The following is an 18,411-nucleotide window of genomic DNA, read 5'->3' as shown; positions in this document are numbered from 1 at the left end:
ATGACACCAGCTGTGTGAGTAACCCATGGCAAAACCAGCAGAAGAACCACTCCAGTAAAGCCAGCCCAAATTGCTTACCCATAGTACTGTGAGCAAATGAAATGGTTGTTGCTTTAAGCCATTAAGTTTTAGGATGGTTTGTTCCACAGCAATAGACAACTGATGCAATGCCTCTCCTCACATGCTGTGCCGCACATCTCTTGCCTCTCATTTTCTGGGCTTTCCTTTTACTATGAGATGCAAGATACATGGGACCCACTTGGCGCCCACACATACACAATCCAGAAATGGCAACTGGCAAACCAAGACCAATGGAAGACAGGAGTTGAGGACAAATCCTTCTCCCTTCTTCCCCTGGGAAGGACTGTTTGAGGACGGATAGTGTCATATGGCCTCTCTGGAGACATTCCTGCAGAACTGAGCAATCAGTTTCTCATGGAGCCATGGCCAGCTTGGTAATGCACCTCCTTATATTTGCTCTCTCTTTCTCTTGTCTTCACTTCTGTTTCCCTGGAATTCCATTCCCCAATAAAGTCTTAACATATAAGCTTTTGCTTGGCCTCTGTTTTCTAGGGAATCTGGGAAAAGACAGTCCCACGAGTGGTCCTAGAAAGCAGATGCCCAGGATGGGATTTTGGAGTTGAATTACCCACTGGTCTGAAGGCACTGGGCCCCCATTGCTGGTGGTAAGTGGACTAGTAACAACCCATGATGTTCAGAAGCATCACTAAAGTCTGCACCTGTGGTTAATTGCGATGAAGTAGAGGTGGAAGATGAGGCACTGGGTTATCCAGTAGTTTCCAAACTGCTGCACATTAAAATCACGTGGGAGCTTTAAAATAACCGCATACTTCGGTCCCACCCCATACCAATGAAATCAAACTGTCTATGGGTGGAAGCCAGGTATCAGTATTTTTTAAAAATCATCAGGTGATTCTTATATGCAGCAAAAATTGGAAACCACTGGGATATCCATTGGCCATGACTCTTGATTGGTAGAATGGGGTAATTATAAGGATTATGGTAGGTGCTCACAGTTTTTGATAGCATTGCAACACTTGATAAAAAAAAAAAAAAACCTTCAGGACAGCTTACTGCCAGCTTAGAGAATGCTGGGAAAGCCAGAGGGCCTCTATGGCAGTCCTTAACTCTTATCTCCTGCATCCATGGGACAAACTGTGCTGAAATCAGTCTCAAGATCCGATAATAATAATATAGCAGAGCTGCAAAGGATACTGAATATGCAGCCTTAGGTCTCATATGCCAAATTCACGGCTCTAAAAGTGAAAGAGTGGGACCCTGGGACTTGGGGTAGGGACATTGGTTGGAAGCACCTAAGAATCTTCAGCTATCAATTCTCCAGGCCAGCGGAAGCAGGGCTCTCTCATTCGACATAGGAAAACAACTTCCCTTTGCCCAGAGACAATGTAAAGACTTCCTCAGGAGCCTCACAAGATGGTACCTGTACTCTTCAAGATCTGCCCCCTGACCTCCACTCAACCCCTTGTTGCCTCCTGGTCAATAGCCAGGGTCAGGTCTCACACAGCTCAGTGAGGGAATACAGTCCCTGCTTCAGGAGGTAGGTGCTTACACACCAAGGCGTGGCAGGACCTGGCTCACGTCTGCTGGCAGAAACAACATGCGTGAAAGTGAATCTTGAGAGGCTGCACTGAGGAGGGTGGATGATAGCTGGATAAGGAAGACTTTAGTGACACGGGTCATTTGTCTGCCTGCCTTGGGATTCAATATTCTGGCAAGGATGTTGATCCTAATAGTTTGCTTGAAAGTTAGATACAACAAGGGTCTACAGTAAAGGATGGGGCCAATCTGCTGCTAGTGCTGTGTGTGTGTGTGTGTGTGTGTGTGCCTGCTGAGAAGGTGTTTTATTCTTGGCTTCTGTCAGGTGGGCCAGGTGGCAAAAAATAAAATCTCTGTCCATTTCTGTGCTTGGCTTCTCAGTAGCTTTTTAGAGGCTTGTGTTCTAAGTCTCTGAAAGAAGTAGAAAGTGTCCGTGTAGACTGAAGAGTGGGCCCCTGAGAGATGGCTCCTGCCTCGGACAGAGGCCTAACCACAAGACCAGATCACCCAGCCCTTCGGTCCTCATGGAGGCACCAAAGGCCTTACAGAGAGTCGGGGGCTCCTGCCAGCCCCTCCGGTGTTCTGGTTTGCCCCAGTACCGCGCTGGAGCCTGCCCTCCATGTGCTTACCTTGCCCTTCCAGCTCCCTTCAAGCTGGGGCATTTAAGGAATCAGTGAGATGTTTGCTGTGCGTGAAGCACCCAGAGCTGAGCCTGGCTCAGAAGAGGAACCATTTAGGAGCCTCCTTCTCCCCTGCTCTCAGTCACTTAGACAACCACTCTCCCAGGCCCTGAGTTTCCTCCGGCCCTGCCCAGGAGTTTCCTCCATGCTCTGTTTGCTCTCTGCTGGTCCAGTTAAAACCCCCAGCTGGGAACTGGCTCATGTCACAAAAGCTGCCTTTTAGAGGGGATGCCGCCCAGCTGCATAATCAAACATTAGGAGCCCCAATGAGACATCACAGCTTGGAATTACGTCCAGAGCCTTGACCAGCTTCTCGAGTCATAAATCATATTCTGTTCTCCAAGAACAGCGGGTCATGGGGACCTCCAGGTACCTCATACACGAGCTGTTTCAAGCAGAAGTCACAGTGTGAGCAATGGGTGGGAAGCGAAGCAACAACCCGTCAGGCTCAAAACCTCGCTGCCCAGGGGAGTGATTCTGTGTCAGAAAAAGGGGGATAGAACCCCAGCATGCTTCGTCCTAGGCTTTCCAGAAGTCCACCACTCCTTCTGGCCTCCTCGCCAGCTCCATTCAGACACAGGCCCATTGGGGATTCTTGGAGGCTTACTGGATGCCTCTTTAAAGTGTCTAATTTTAACGAAGAAATCTTTCATCTGCCATCCTGCTTCCAGGAGACAAGTTTGGAAGGAATTTTCACAAGTCACTAAGGCCCTTGGAAGTGTGTTTGCTGGTGGAAAATGTAAGGCTGTGAGACATGCACAGAGATGTTCTCACTGGGGGTGGGGATGGAGAAGGCAAGAGGAGGAAATAAAACACTAAGAAAAAATGCTCCAAGAGCCAAGTGGAGGAAGGATGCAGTGGTGCAACCGAAAGGGGGAAATGGTTGACTGGAAATTTATAAAGGATAACTCAGCCAGAAAACACAAAGTCCCTCCCCGGGGAAATCACATGCAGCTCTAAGAAATGCTAGGGACCAGGAATGGGTGGGAAGGGGTGGGTGGGGGGAGAGAGAAAGGGTGGGAGGGAAATGTCATCAACAACTGGAACGAGGTAGAGACTCAATACATACACACAACACACATACACCAGAAAAATTCTCAAATTTATCCCCTCTGGAGCTTTTTGAGCCAAAGGAAAATAAACAAAACGAAACAACTGAACTGGAAAGAGGAGCGCTATGGAGATGGAATAGCAGGTCAGCTGGGTCTACATCTGTGAGTGCAGGGGGCGGTGCTCAGACACAGCCCGGCCCCTCTGGAGGGGAAGCCCGAGAGAAAGTCTCCACTGCATATTCTCCTGGCCCCCAGACACCTTTCTCCCAAGCACCTCCTGTCCTGTATTTTGCAAAGGGGGAGCAGCTTCCTTCGCCCCCATCTCTGAGGGGCTTCCACAGCACTTCCCATCAGCTGCACGATACACTCATTATTACATGACCTCCCCTTCCATATGGGACATGACACTATCTTGGTAGGAGGTCAAGGCTGACGCCAATGAGTTTAGCACCACCTGATCCTTCTCCGAGGTCTTGGGCCCCACAAGGAAAGGGATGGGTGCACATGTATGAACCCTCACAGTGGAATTTTGGCAGATGAGGCTGTGGGATTTAAACACCAGCAAGAGCCAAGGGCAGGAGTGGGGACAGGTGAGGTGGGGAGTCACAGTTCATAGGTTACTCTGAGAACCCTGTGATGAGATGTGAAGTGAGAGTTGCAGGGGTTAATGGAGATGGTTTACTTGAAAGACAAGACTCTCCTGGATCACTGAATCACTAGTAGACTAAATCCTTCAAGGCAGAGGAGCAGAGGGACCTGGGATGGGTGGTACTTAGTGAGGATTTTACCAGCCTATGAATTTACTCTCGGAGGACACGAGAGTGACTCCTGCAGCTGGCGATGAACAAAGGAACGTTTTCCTACCTCTTTCTGATTCACAGTCCACACCAGCACCCAACGACGGTGGAGAAGGGAAATAGCAGGCTCACATGACTGTACAACTTTGGGTAAAAACATCAGCCTGAATTACATGCAAAAGGCATTTTCAACGTGCTTCTGTTTACCCAGTTTCTGCTAACGAGATACCATTTGTAGATGCAAAATTTTTAAGGATGTTATCTTCAGCCTGGAGAAAGAAGCTGTAATTTGCAGCTTTTGCTAAGAGTGATAACCTTATTAAGTAATGGGATTCGCTGATTAATTGCTGCTAACAAAACATCATTGCCAAACCTGTTAGTCTGAAACCGGCAACAGAGCTACTGTCAGATCCACTGCTCCTCCACCTCCCGATCCCAGGGGATTTCACAGAAATATTTCTCATCTAAATAGCCTTTGCCTCTCAATATTTTTTATTGCTTCCACTAATAGGTTAACAGTAAGTTAGGAGCCACTCCGAGACGGATAGCGAATCAACCTTGGTGAAGAGTTCAAGGAGAAAAGCACTTCCACTTAAAAAATGATTTTTTTTATGAAAAGGGTAATGGGAAAACGTGCAAGTTCATTGAGCACTAAAATGAATGGAAGTTCTTAGAGATCAGAAGGCAATGTTCATGTTCAATGCATGTGATGGCGCTTTGAATTCCTACAATGGAGCAGTATCTCTTTCACAGTGATGCATAGTATGCAGGAAATTCTCTTTTCTGGTAACCTCCCTGAGAAAATCAACTCCATTCTGTTCTTAAGAACTACTTTCCCTCATAGAATCTTTGGAGAGAGACCCCTGAGGTAGGTCGTCATCTTGGTCTCAGCTCTGTGAACCTCTCTCTTCCCCGAAGGGCTTCAATGGGTCCTATCAGCTCAGGACTCTCAGGATCACGAAAACAGAGTCTAGTCATGAATGGCCTGTTCTACTCCAAAGCCGTAGACTGTGGCCCCCCCCACCCCCCCAGAGTGGGCCAGGGTGGAGATTCGGGAAGGTGGACCTCAGCTAGTCCAACTCCTTGGGGTCTGGACAGGTGAGCAACTTGCCCAATACCCTTAGCTGGTCAGTGGGAAAGCCAGGACTAAGACACAGTTTTGTGGCTTCTGATCCAATCTATCTTCTGGCTCTTAAGAAACAGGGAATGAGGCAAAGGCAGAGCAGATACATATGCGTGTTCAGGTGTGTACACGCCTGTACACTAGCTTCAAACCTCACCATGCATGCTGCTTGTGCTGTTTCTGCCCTTCAGTGGTGTCTGCTGCACGCCACACAATCATTCAATGCAGGGCAAGATGCCTCCCCACGTCATGGAGTCCCTCCTTGCTTTCTAGCCCTGAAAGGGTTCAGGAGGCCACATCTATGTTCAGATTTCACAGATAAAAGACAGAAAAACGTGTAACACTTACTTCAGGATTTCTTCCTCTCTTGGACCTTTTATATTTAGGATACTACAGTTGGTACAACCACAACTAAAACTCGTCATAGAAGAAAATAAAGAAGAAACTAGTAATAAAAGCTGGGTTTCCAGAGCTTGCATCTAACCATTGGATGAGAGCAGGCTCTGAGAAGGGATACTTGGGACCTGGGTGTATGGGGGCACTTGTAGGTGCATTTTCTTGGGGTGGCTCAGGAACCTCATGGACATATGAGAAAGGCCACCAAGTTTGGACCTGTGCTGGAGGAGAGAGGGGAGAGATGAGCTTGAAAGTAGTCTATTAAGTTTTAAGCAAACTAAGGGCAGATAGTGAGAGAAGGTTTGGAGGTCTGCACCCCCAACTTTCCCCAAGAGCTGTCCCCAGGCTTCCCTTGCTGGCCCTACCCAGCGACAGAGAACACTGGCATGAGAGGATTCCCCCAACCCTCCTACCCATGGAATCGTTTCATTAGGAACCATGTTGCCTTTGTTAAGGATCATTGCAAAGCTCCAGGGACAGGATGGAGGCCTTTGAGCCAGGAATTAGCAGGTCAGGGTGTGGCCTGGATCAAAAAACAAGAGCGGCCATGACCCCCAAACAGCTAGGGTCACAGCCAATGGGAGTAAACGCCTGGAATAGGTTTCTAGATTTAACAGACACTGTTCGAGGGGCTTTTACAAACACTGTAATTTATTTTAATCCTCTGACTACCACAGGAGGCTGTCCACATACCTCATTGCCGACCAGGAAGGCGATCCTAGAGGAAAGACTAGTCCACAAAGACCCTGGGCGGACACTCACTGGGGATCTTTGATCAAATCTCAAGTTCCTTTTCTGCCCCGGGCTGCCCCGGTTGTGGTCACAGGCTGGAATAGGAAGGTCGGGGAGACAGGAAGAGAAGTTGAGAGGGAACCCTGGGCTCCTCTACCAAGGCACTCCTGAGGCAGAGCTGGGAGGTGCTGTGGGCGGTCGGTGGGAGGGGCCTCCCCGGCAGCTGCGAATCAGGCCTTTTTGGCTTCAGCTATCAAAGGATCCCCTTTGAAAGGCTTTTCCTTGCTGTCTACTTCTGGGAAATAGTTTTGATGAAATAATAATGAACATAAAGAAGTTGATGAGATAACATATACACAGGCTCACATAAATTCCATTCTTTATTAAAAATACAGAAATACTTTTTATAGCATGAACGGAAAATACTGCATTGTCTTGGAATCTTAAGATTCAGAAACTGTATTGACTTACTCCCAGGCCCATGATACACTATACTAGAAAAAAATACTGCATCAAAAATGAAAAAAAGCACCCCAAAATATTAAATCATTAAGGCCAGTAGTGTTTATTTAATGAAACTGTGCATATCTGACTATAGTGTTCCTACCAGTCACTCTTGAAGGGACAACATTAAAAAAAGCCCTCTAAATAATGAAAGAATTGGCCCAAAGGAAAAAGTTACAAACAATAAGAAAAACGCTTTGAAAAATTAAAAGCACATTTTGAGATGGTGTTTTGTATAGAATGGTCTATTTGTTAAAATACTGTACATTGTAAAAAATGAGCACATCTACTCGTTCCTAAAGATCATGCTTAGCTTGGAGTCTGCTTATTACAAATGAGAGATTTGTAAATATGTGCAATAAGAATACCTGTATGTTCATACACAGATAATGTATCTGTATGAACAGTATATGATGAAATTAAACAAGAGGATAAATAACTTGAATAAACTCTACATTTTTGAGGCACAGGAGAAATAAAATTCACGTTGTTTCTAAGTTATGGACACAGCATCCTTTCTCCCTCCTGTTTTTCATACCTAGTGTAATGCCTATTTGCATTTAACCTGGTTATCTTATGTTTACATGCTTTGCAAACTGAATTACAGAACCAAATTGCCTGTTATAATTTCCCATTATGTGACACAATTACAGAGGAGAACTTTGAGGTGAGAGGATTGTCCCAATATTAGGAAATGCTAATTGCATGGTGCTCTCAAAGGGCAAAAATTAAGGAGAGACTTTTTCCCCAGGTGACAGAGTTTACTGCTCTTTCTCTCCCGTGTAAATGCTGTTTCCCATTACAATGAGTTCTATTCACTGATTTCTGGTCTGCAAAATTAGATCCATTGGTATTTAAAAAAAAAAAAAAGCTAGGTCCTAAAACCACGCCATTTCCTAAGCTCAAAGCTCCACACTCCCCGAGCACTTCTAAATAAAGCATGGAGTTGAAGTAAAAGTGAAATAAAAAGTCCATAAAAAGTGAAAGCACAATGAATTTTCAAGTCATTGGAGCATCTGCAGCTCATCCGCGGGGTCCTTCTTGCACACGCGCCTCGGCACAAGCAAAGGAGGCGCAAACTTCCTCTGGATGACCTTTGTCTCAAATTCCCAAACCCAGCCATAAATACACCTCTCTATGCATACACACACACACACATCCTTTAAAAATCTTTAATTAGAAGGGAGGGAAGCCCATCTAGGTAGAGAAAGGGGAATGTAGTCAACCCTGTTTTTCTCTTCCTGAGATGAGGAGATGACCTCTTTGGACCCTTGGTTAAAGACGGAATCTTTACCAAGGAAAGGGCACAGCTGCCACTCTTCCAGATGGAGAGAGATCAGAAAACCTCCTGTGTGGGCATATCAGGGTGGACATGCAGAATAAGGAGGTGGAAACATGAGATTAACTAAAGCCAAGTTGAAAGAAAGAATCTGAAAATAAACCTCTCAACTTACAAAACAAAAGGCATAACATTTCAATCATCATCACTCAACCTCGCGAGCTCAGAGAGCGTGGATTTCAACTTACTCAGATGCTCTCATTATTTGGCAAGAGCCTTGTCAGATAATTACAGCCTAGCATAGCTGGTAAAACACAAACCTTTTGGCCTCATGATGCTTTGTGATGTTACAATGGCACTTAAAAAGTTTTCACGGTTAGTGAAAAGAAAAAATAGCAACTGAAGACAATTACGATGAAAGGATTTGATTTCATCCATTTATTTTGTTTTCTTGTGTGTTATAGAATAAAAAGTGAATTTATCTACAAATGTACTTAATGTAGAAAATCTTTATATTAATAAAATTACTTCTAGGTATTTACAGGAGAGAAACAATCTAATCAATCGATGTTTACAAAATGGAAATATTTGCTATATAAAGCAACTGATATTTCAACATTTCTGGAGGATGAGGTGAGATGAGCTCATTTTTTTAAATCCTCAAATGATCAAAGATGTAGCTGGAAGATGACAGCAAATTAAATATTGTGGCTTAGAACACAACAGATAATAAAATAAATCAAAGTCCTCCAAACTTGGGCAGAAACACTTTCAGTTCGTGTGGAGAAAGCAAAGGACTTCTAGAAAGACCTTGAGGGTGTGTGATTGTGGTGGATAAAGGCCAGGAATAGAGCATCTCCTTTCCAGAATTTTGCTGCCTTTCTCCCTCCTGTAAACCACATTTTCCTTTGGGAAATAGACCATCATCTTTCCCTACCCAGACACAAGCCCCTTACTATTGCACACATCTCAGCAGACTTGTAAATGTCTGAAAACAAAACCTCGCCCCAGAAATGCTTCTGACGTAGGTCGTTGTGACTCATCTTTGACCCTGGCTGACCCTCCTCATTAAACTTAGGCACTGGCCTGGCTTTGGTACCAGGAGATGCAGTCAGTGCTAAGTGGGTCTGGACAAAGCTACATGTTCTATAAAGAACTGTGGAATGATTGGAATTGCTGCTGGATGTCAGAGTGACTCCAAGAAGATTGCAGGAGATAGCGTGGCTGAGACAAACAACCCATGCTTCTCAAGAGGTATGTCAGATGGGCTCCAGGTCACTTGGCTCTTGACCTTCAGGGCTGAATAAGGAGGGACATCTACTGGGTTGGGCATTTGGGCCTGTGCTTAAGAAAGGTTGATAAGGCGTGTTAGTGAGACACAGAGTTAGTCATCAGAATGAAGCATACAAAAGGGATAGGACTCTTGCTCCCAAAGTCAAGGACAGACTGAGAGGGTTAGACCTTGGGAAATGGAAAGAACAAGTAGAGATTGGGCCGGAAACAAGACGGAGCCAAGGAATGCTGTGGGCGGGTGATGATGGGACAGTGGGAGGCAGACAAGGGTTAGGACTCCTGGGCCAGGGAGAGAAGAGGCTATCTGTTAATTATTTATTTCTCCCTCCATCCCTCTGCTTCCTGAAAGCCATTTGAACTAGTGAAATGGTGAAAAACAGAAAAGGGAAACAAAGAAACACAGAGACAGGGAGGAAGAATGAAATGGAAAGCAAAAAATAATGAGAAAGGGTAGCAAAGTAATGCTTATGTGGCTTTAAGGAGGAGTTATGGGCCCATGAGAGAAGAGGATCTAGATGAGATCAGACAGGAGGAGAGGCAGAAGCTAAAAGTCATAAAATAGAACAGCAAGGAATGAATAGCCCCACTATTGGCCTTTGCTGAAGTAAACGGAGCTGTAAATGCCTTAAAAGTCATCTGGATGCCCTCCTCCTTTTCCAGATGAGGAGATGGCATTAGGGGGCAGTAACTCAGACAGCTTGTTTCTTTGGCACTGCACCATAATCTACCCCCAGAGAGTGGCGTGGAACCAGTGGGAGATGGTGTGGAGGCCGGTCTACACTGGAGGGGAGTAGTCCAGGTGTCCCCCAAGGCTTCTTCCTCCCAACCCCTCTGGGATTCTAGGGTTCTAGATATGAGGGCAGTCTCTGCGTATTTGCAAACACTCACGATACCCTCAGTTAATGATGCCTGAAGATACAGCAATAAGATTACTTTAAAATGAACATGGTGAATGTAATACATCCAGATGATGTTGCCCTTCAAAGGAATCTGTACATTGTAGCTCCTTATACTGGTGGCTGCCTGATATGTTTAAGTTAACAAGTGAATTGTGCATGTTACTGTTCAGACCATTTGTATCAAACACATAAGGAAAAGACAAACTAATGAGTATGGAGACACATCATTTTACATCTCAAATGCATTGTTTGTGCTGTTTACCAGACGCAACCCCAGTGGCTTTAACTTGCTCCAAAAGAGAAAAATCCAACCTCCAGGGATGACTTCCAACAACACTTTGAAAAGAATGTGTCCTCGCTTCTAAAGATGACCCCAAAAGAGATGTGCTAAAAAAACACTTCAGGCAGTGACAACATCCTTGGAACAGATGCCCAAGCTTTGGAGCTGATTTCTTTGAAGATAAAACACTCGAAGTTTTGGTGTTGTTATAAAAAGAAATTGGTCACATGATTCTATTCTCAATGCTCTTATGGAACTACTTGGGAAAAAAGAGAAGCCTCTGATATTTCTGAATCTGCTCTCAAGGGCAAAGATAGGTAAAGAATGGAAAAGGACAGGGGAAGGTTCTCGTCTACCCATCTCCTGTGGGCTGCTTATTCTCGAAGTCTTGCTACCAGCAGCACGTACGACAGAGTGGCTTGTGGGGAGGCCCAGCTCTGCTGACCTGCCCTCCAAGATGAGCAAGGAATTGGGAATGCAGGTTCATGGAAAGAGTTCTCTGCCCCAAAGAGATGCTTACGCTCCTTGTACAGTTAACAAGCCAATGGAAACCTTACTCATTGCTGAGAGATGTCACAGATTGAGAAGGAAGAGGAAAAGATGTTTTAAAAGTAAAGCTGTAAATAATCAGCGGTTACTCTCTAATGCTTGCAGTCAAGCACTAGGCCAATCAGAATGGGAGATCTTAAGTCAGCAAGACGTGAGTGAAATGCAAATCAGTGACTGTGGAGGTTGACCTCTCTGGAGAGCGTTTGGAGAGCCAGAGGAAATGAAAGATCTCATGAGCTCCTTTTGGTCTGTCCGTTTGGCAATTCTGCTTTCAGTAAAGATAATGGGGTTCAAAAAGAAACTAGGGGCCTTTCAAAGAAAATACGAACTGGTCAAGCATTCATTCATTGTCAGCCAATGAATATTAATGAGATGCCTTTTCTATGGCAGGTACTATCCAAGGTGCTAACTGGTATCTACTTTTTCTGAGTACCAAGATTTAAGTATTTTCATAGAGAATCTGCTCCATAATCCAGAATTTTATCTAAGTAAGCTGCATAAACTGCATGTTATATGTACCTTTGGGTCTGATTTCTAAATCAGTGCTAGATAGTTCTTCTGAATAAGATAGAATGCTCTAGAAAGCAAAATCTCCCTTTGCAATCCCATCTCAAGCCTTCTCCAGTTCCCACTTGTTGCATTAACTCACAAATACACACCCACTCATGCATGCACACACAAGCATGAAATCTAACTCGGGCTTGGGGTCATAAACTGTATAACTTTTTCATAAATTCACTACAGCCCATGTTTACTTTTCTATCATCAATTATAACTTGTTTTTGCCTAAACTAGAGCTTCCTTAGTTTGTTATATCACCAGTGAGTACAATTAACAGGTAGGGCCTCAACGTCTCATCGCATCTTTTTCACAGTTAATGAGGCACATGGCCTTATAGATTCATTCACCCAAGGTTGCATAACTCACATGCTTATGTGACCACAGCCAGATTTACAACTACATTGAAGATTCACCAAGGACACCCTTTGTGTGTGTGTGTGTAAGGCCACAAAAATTTTGCTAGTTTTCATGACAGGGCTGATGAATCTGATGGCCATGACCTATCTGAGTCCTACATTTCCATAAAGTGTCTGCTCCTTTACCCTAATGTGGTGGAGCTGGGATCTCCTTGCCAATGTCAATTTGTATTATAGGTGCAGTTAATGCACGGACAAGCTCTGTTAAAAAGAGAAAGATTGCAGAGCTGGCTTCATCTCAAACGTCTGTGTCTGATTCTCAGACATATGTGTCTCCCTGAGAAATAATTTTTTCGCAATCAGAGCTGTCCAACAGAGGAATAAGCTACTTCCTATGGGAGTGAACTCCCTCTAATGGGAAGTGGTCAGGCAGAGCCATTTTTCAGGGCTGTGGGGAAGGCGTCCCAGCATGAGATGGGGAGGTAGAGCCTTCCTGAGATTTTAGGATGCTACATTTATGATGGAGGTAACCTCCGGTCACACATGGTTACTGTAAAATGACACTCAGTGAGGGTCTGCCATTTCATAGTGAGCTGTTTGGAGAAGCAAAGCTTTGGGTGTGTTCCAAAGTAGGATCCAATGGAAGATGTTTGTATTGGCCTTTGCAAAAGCGTTTAGTGCGTGGAACCAAGTGTAAGGCTCAGGTCACATGGCGGAGCTACATTGCAGAGCACGGTGGGCTGGCAGCCTGGAGCAATTCTGAGCAGTATATTTACGCTCTTTGGACAGAAAGATGCTGCTGTCCCCACGCTGTCTGACATCATTACTTAATTGACTGCTGAGCCAGCTCTTGGCTCTCGGATGTGTCTCCACTCCTCTCATGCCCCCATCCTCTCAGTGTCGACTCTGGGTGCAGCACAGTGACCTGGAGGAAGGTGTCCTTCTCAAGCTCTGCCTGATGTCTTTTCCTCTGGAGAAAATCAAACTCGATGTACACTGTGAGGAGAACGCCCATACTATTTACGTAGAATTTTAGGAGCGCAGGTCTGGGGCCTTGCTTGGGAAAGCAGAGAATGAAGAAAAGCAAATCCTCCTCTCAAAATGTGTTTTTGCCCAGAACTGCTTCTAAGTTAGGGAAATTTCCTGAAGTCTGGGAGAGCTGGAGTGAGCGCTCTTCTCAAGCACAGCATTTTGGTGAAGTCCGTGTGTGATAATACCACTGTAACCGCAAAGGAATTTACCACAGGAAGTGGCTCGGCTGTTGCTGATTAGCATTAGAACAAATTACACAAAGCAAATTGTTAGCAGACATGTTTCCATAATATCTAACTGGTGGCAATAAATAGGTATGATTTTCTTTCAAGTAAATGCTAGATTTCCAAAAATCCAGCTTCCAATTGTCCGTGAAGGAATTGTTTTTGATTTGGATAACCGTTGGACGGAAGGGCACCCTGGAAGCTGGGGCTCTCTGTGCTGAAAGCTTAGGGGCTGTGTGTGAGTGTGGCGGGGCTTGCTGCTGGGGTGACATTGCAAGCTGGACACAGGAATGTTCGTACCTCTAGACATCTGACCAAGCGCTGGATTCACCTCTGGCTGCTCAGCATGGTCTGTCTTCTCACGCCACAGGGAATATGGCACACGGCAAGACAACGGCAGAGCTGGGCAGCCACTCAGTTCTAGGAGTGTTTATGACAAAAATAAACCACATCCACAGACAGGTTTTCACCCCTCTCCTTAACAAAATATTGCAGGTTTTAAAAAAATCATCTACTCCTTCACAACCCCATCTCTTGTTATCTGAAGTTTAAAAAAAAAGCGAGTCAAATCTCCTCACGCTCTAACCCCATGGGAGAAGAATTGAAAAGGGCCCGGTCAGGGGGCCGGCCCGGTGGTGCGGCGGTTAAGCGCACACGTTCCATTTCGGCGGCCCGGGGTTCGCCGGTTTGGATCCTGGGTGCGGACATGGCACTGCTTGGCAAGCCGTGCTGTGGTAGGCGTCCCACATATGAAGTAGAGGAAGATGGGCACGAATGTAGGCTCAGGGCCAGCCTTCCTCAGCAAAAAGAGGAGGATTGGCAGCAGGTAGCTCAGGGCTAGTTTTCCTCAAATAAAATAAAATAAAATAAAAGTGCCTGGTCAGAGCAAATATCAGACAGCACTCACCTTCTCACACGTATGGAAACCTGGCTATTTCTTTAGAAAGAAAGCGGGATATTTCCATCTTTCAAGACCTTCTGACAATGACTAAATTTGAGTCCCTGGTCACCTCTGGACATTTCCAATTATCTTCAGAGACATGATAAAATTCTCCTAAAATAATCAAAAAAATCATTTAAAGAATAATTTTAATTTAAAAAAAGAAATATTCCATACAGCACATAAATACAAAAATAGGTTATTGCAGCTTAAAGGGTTGGGATGGTTAGAAGAGGTGCTGTTTTATTGTTTTCCTAAGAAACCTATAGTTTTGTCTTCCCTCCCTCACTGGTTTCCTTCTCAAGCAAACCAACCTTAGCTCAGTATTCCTTCCCAACGTATTTTAATATTGTATTTGATTCTCCTGAGCGGTTCTTACTCTTTTTTTCCTGCTGAAAGGAAATAAACTCGGCAGCCCTGCTGAAGGGAAATGACTGGAGCCCAGGGTATGCTGTTCCCTGTACACTGAATAGCTCAGAAGGCTGTTCCCTAACCAGTGGGCTCCCTGGCTAGGCCTCGCCCCTCAGCCACATGGAGCCTCCTTGGCTTGTCGAGTCCAGTCAGCACCTGAGTGGGGCAGGCCCAGAACCCCAGAGCCATCCCCCAGTTGCATCCAGGGTGCACCCTACTGACATTATTGCGGGGGGGATACCTAGTAGTAACAGCATAGAGTGGTCTTTGCCTCAGTGATACAAAGCTGGGGAGGCTTTTTTTTTTTTTTTAGACCAAATTTTTTTTTTTAAAGATTTTATTTTTTCCCTTTTTCTCCCCAAAGCCCCCGGTACATAGTTGTATATTCTTCGTTGTGGGTCCTTCTAGTTGTGGCATGTGGGATGCTGCCTCAGCGTGGTTTGATGAGCAGTGCCATGTCCGCGCCCAGGATTGGAACTAACGAAACACTGAGCCGCCTGCAGCAGAGCGCGCGAACTTAACCACTCAGCCACGAGGCCAGCCCCTGGGGAGGCATTTTTAACCAAGCAAATGTAGTAGTTGATACTCTCCCAGCCACTTCCAAAGGCTTTTCCAACTACAGTGTCAGGAAATACACACACACACACAAAACCCACATCTTTTACCTGCCTTCTTCGCAAAGCGAATAACGTGCTTCGTAAAATATTTAAAATGCCTTAGGCAATGGAACTGTCTCTAGATTTTTTTAAAAGTGTTTAACAGACAGGCGTAATTGGAAATGTTTGGAACGTGAACACACACACACTCACACACTCTAATTGGGAATTATGCAGAACGACATCATTATTTGCCACAACCTGAAGCGAAGCTATGGCGATGGAATACCAAGTACGGTATCAACACAAATGTGAGGCGTTTGCATGAGAGTGACACACGTGGCCTGACTCTTCAAGGTGCGTTTAGAGGAAATGGCCTGGCATGTTTCACATTTGCTAAGCTAGTTAGCCGCCTGGTTTGACAAGATTTTTGAAAGGGGTGAAAATTAATTATAATTGCGGTACTGCCATAATAATTTGGTCGGCTAATTGCATTTCAGTGCAAAAAACAGGCAGGGAAGAATTTCCTCTCCAGATTAGTCTCTGGTATGGCAGCATTCACTTTAAGAGTAATGAGATTTTTAAAAAGTCGAGCCTTAAATATCATGGCTTCATCAATCTGTCCCGCTTAAAGTTTAATGCAAAATGAGATAGCACCTCTGTGAGACAGTTCCACAGGAACACGGATCCAGTTTTCTCTTAGACTTGAGATGGGGAAGTATCTCTCCCTTGAAAACTACTCAAAATATCTTCGATGTTGGAGTATGATTTTAATTTGGGGGCACTAAGGTTCAGGTTTTTGCGGTGAGGGAGCCATTAGTGAGGCTGGGTAGGAAGATCTGCAAGACTCTAAACAAGACACATGCTGGTGGAAGAGGCACCACAAGTTTTAGCATTTAGCAAAAATAGTGGCGTGAGAAACCTGGGCTGTCCTGGGGTTTTCTGGACCTCACTGTTTTCACACTGGCAGTTCTGACGACATAAAGTATCCATGGCTTTTTGAGTGAGATGATCTCATTCCAGACCAGCAGTGAGCACTTACAATTATCAAACTTTGACGGACAGAGTCCATTTATCACTTCAGAATCTTTTAGACTCTTTCCCAAGCCCTGATTCAGGGCCGTTTGGTGAGGGGCCAAAACCAGCAGACATTAAGCCCTTCCAACCAGACGACTCAGGCTCAATTCTGTGGAAGGTTTAGGACTTTCTCCTCCTTTCCTTCTCTGTCATGCCTGAAGTCCAGCCACTATTTGTGTGTCTAAAAAGGCTTTTGCTGTGATGTGCTTTCTCAAATATTGCTCCTCAAAGCAGGTCTAACAGCAGGGTGTGAAATATTTATCATCTTCGTCTAAGTTCTAACTGACTTACAGAGGATCAATATGCAAATCTACCCAGGGCTGCCCTCGAGTTGGTACAGGTCGTGTCCTGCACAAGGGCACCCAGCTGAGGGGTGAGGGAGCTGAGTCCCACCCTGCTCCACTCACCAGCCGAGACCCCTGCTCAGGCTGCCTCCCGGAGGAAGGTGTGTGTGTATTCTAATCTGCATTTGGGCCAAGGGAGGCCCTGAGTTTCCTTTTGATCCTCACTCTCCCAGAGATCACAAAGGCTAGTATTCATCTCCTCACCTCCAACTCTATGGATGTTTTTTAAGGAAGAGGATATGCCCATGGCAAAGCTGAATTCATTTTGAAGATATGTTTCCTGATGAATGAGAGAGAAAGAAAAAAGGACAGAGGGAAAGAGAGAAAGGGAAAAGATAAAAAGAAGGGAGACAAGATTGCCCTTCTGCCTAGTGAATTGTGGATTCATCGTCCTTCCCTGGACACAGCTGCAGAGGGGTAGAAAATCAATTTTTTTCTATTACGCCATAGTGAGGAAGGAAAACCTATTTGTAAATTGAATTAAACCCAATAAGAGCATGTCTGTGTATTTGTTGAGGACTAGAAAAATTAGCCACAGATACAACTACATAATCCAGCAATGTAACTAGAAATCAACACTCTCCCATTTCAAAGCTTAGTTGAGACATTTTTCTTCCTCTTTTTTAAAGAAAAACTCATGGATAAATGTCACCAAGACTCTTCAGCGTGCCAGCACATCGACACCTCAGTAAGGACTCTGGAAGGGAAGGAGCTCCAAAGTCCCATCTGGGAAGAATGTACTTCCAAATTCTTGCCTTAGCTGCATGTGCGTCTCAGTCAGTCAATAACGATTGGATATGAACTAGAACCTTCTAGAAGACAGTTTCTTCCCAAGTTGCAATCTGTGGTGCTGACTGTGGAATAAATTCCCTATGTCTGTGTGAGCTAGATCTTGTTCACAGAAACCCTAACCCAGCCACCGAGTACCGAACTACCAGGCTACTGCAGCGAGGGTCTCCAAAATTCATTAGCAGTCTGCCCTCTAGTGGGGCGACACAGTACTTCAGATAACTGAGAACAGAAAAGATTTTTCTTCTCTTTCAGAGAGCAAAAGAATTCAAGTTTTCCAGATAGTGCAAGGTGAGGCATTTGTCCTCAGAAGACAGCTTCCAGAGCTGAATCAAGCGAGGCTCACAATGATAGGTCCCCGGGTCAGCGGCACAGACAGGTGATGCTGCGGTGGGCGTCCCTGAGGAGCCTCAGAGACAAAGGGCCTTTTTGCATCTTCTCTCATCCTTCTCCTTGAGCGATAACAATCAGTTCCCCACTCTCTCGTTATAAAAATAGGACCCACTCTAAGAGCAACCAACCTATCTGGGATGTTAAAAACAATAGGGCTGGTGGGGGTTTTTTTTGCAATTTTTTGGCAAATCATTAACACAAAGGAGCCTTTCAAAAGGGCCATGTTGAATTTTTTTAAAGGCAAAGACGCACAAGTTTTATAAAAAGACCAAGTCTTTGTGGCTGTTATTTTTAAGAAGAGAATCTACTTTGAGATGGTGGCCGGGTGTGGGTAAGGCAGAAGATGATCTTGAGATCTCTTGTCTGGACTTTGCTTCAATCTTTCCAAAACCTTCAGAACTTGGCTTGCTTCAGCTTATCAATATGGTAGCAGAGTTTCAGCGCAGGTCCCAGCTTCAGGCCCAAGTATTTCATGATCATGTCGCTCTTCAGCAACAAGAGTGCGTTGCCATCAATCTCCTGGTGG

At 45.0% G+C, this 18,411-nt stretch overlaps 1 protein-coding gene across 3 annotated transcripts in view; it reads right to left on the bottom strand.

The window, feature by feature from the left end:
* Window positions 1–15,169: 15,169 nt before the first annotated feature.
* The window catches only part of SCML4 (Scm polycomb group protein like 4), a 112,238-nt gene continuing 108,996 nt past the window's right edge, over window positions 15,170–18,411 (bottom strand). For all 3 annotated transcript variants that reach the window (XM_046674652.1, XM_046674651.1, XM_046674653.1), the window contains one exon: window positions 15,170–18,404. In XM_046674652.1, the coding sequence (XP_046530608.1) occupies window positions 18,279–18,404 (126 nt within the window). In that variant the 3' untranslated portion in view covers window positions 15,170–18,278. The remainder of the gene's footprint in view (window positions 18,405–18,411) is intronic.

The sequence above is a fragment of the Equus quagga genome, chromosome 11, assembly GCF_021613505.1.
Source record: "Equus quagga isolate Etosha38 chromosome 11, UCLA_HA_Equagga_1.0, whole genome shotgun sequence".
NCBI lineage: Eukaryota > Metazoa > Chordata > Mammalia > Perissodactyla > Equidae > Equus > Equus quagga.
This window is presented reverse-complemented; position numbering and strand designations above follow the sequence as displayed.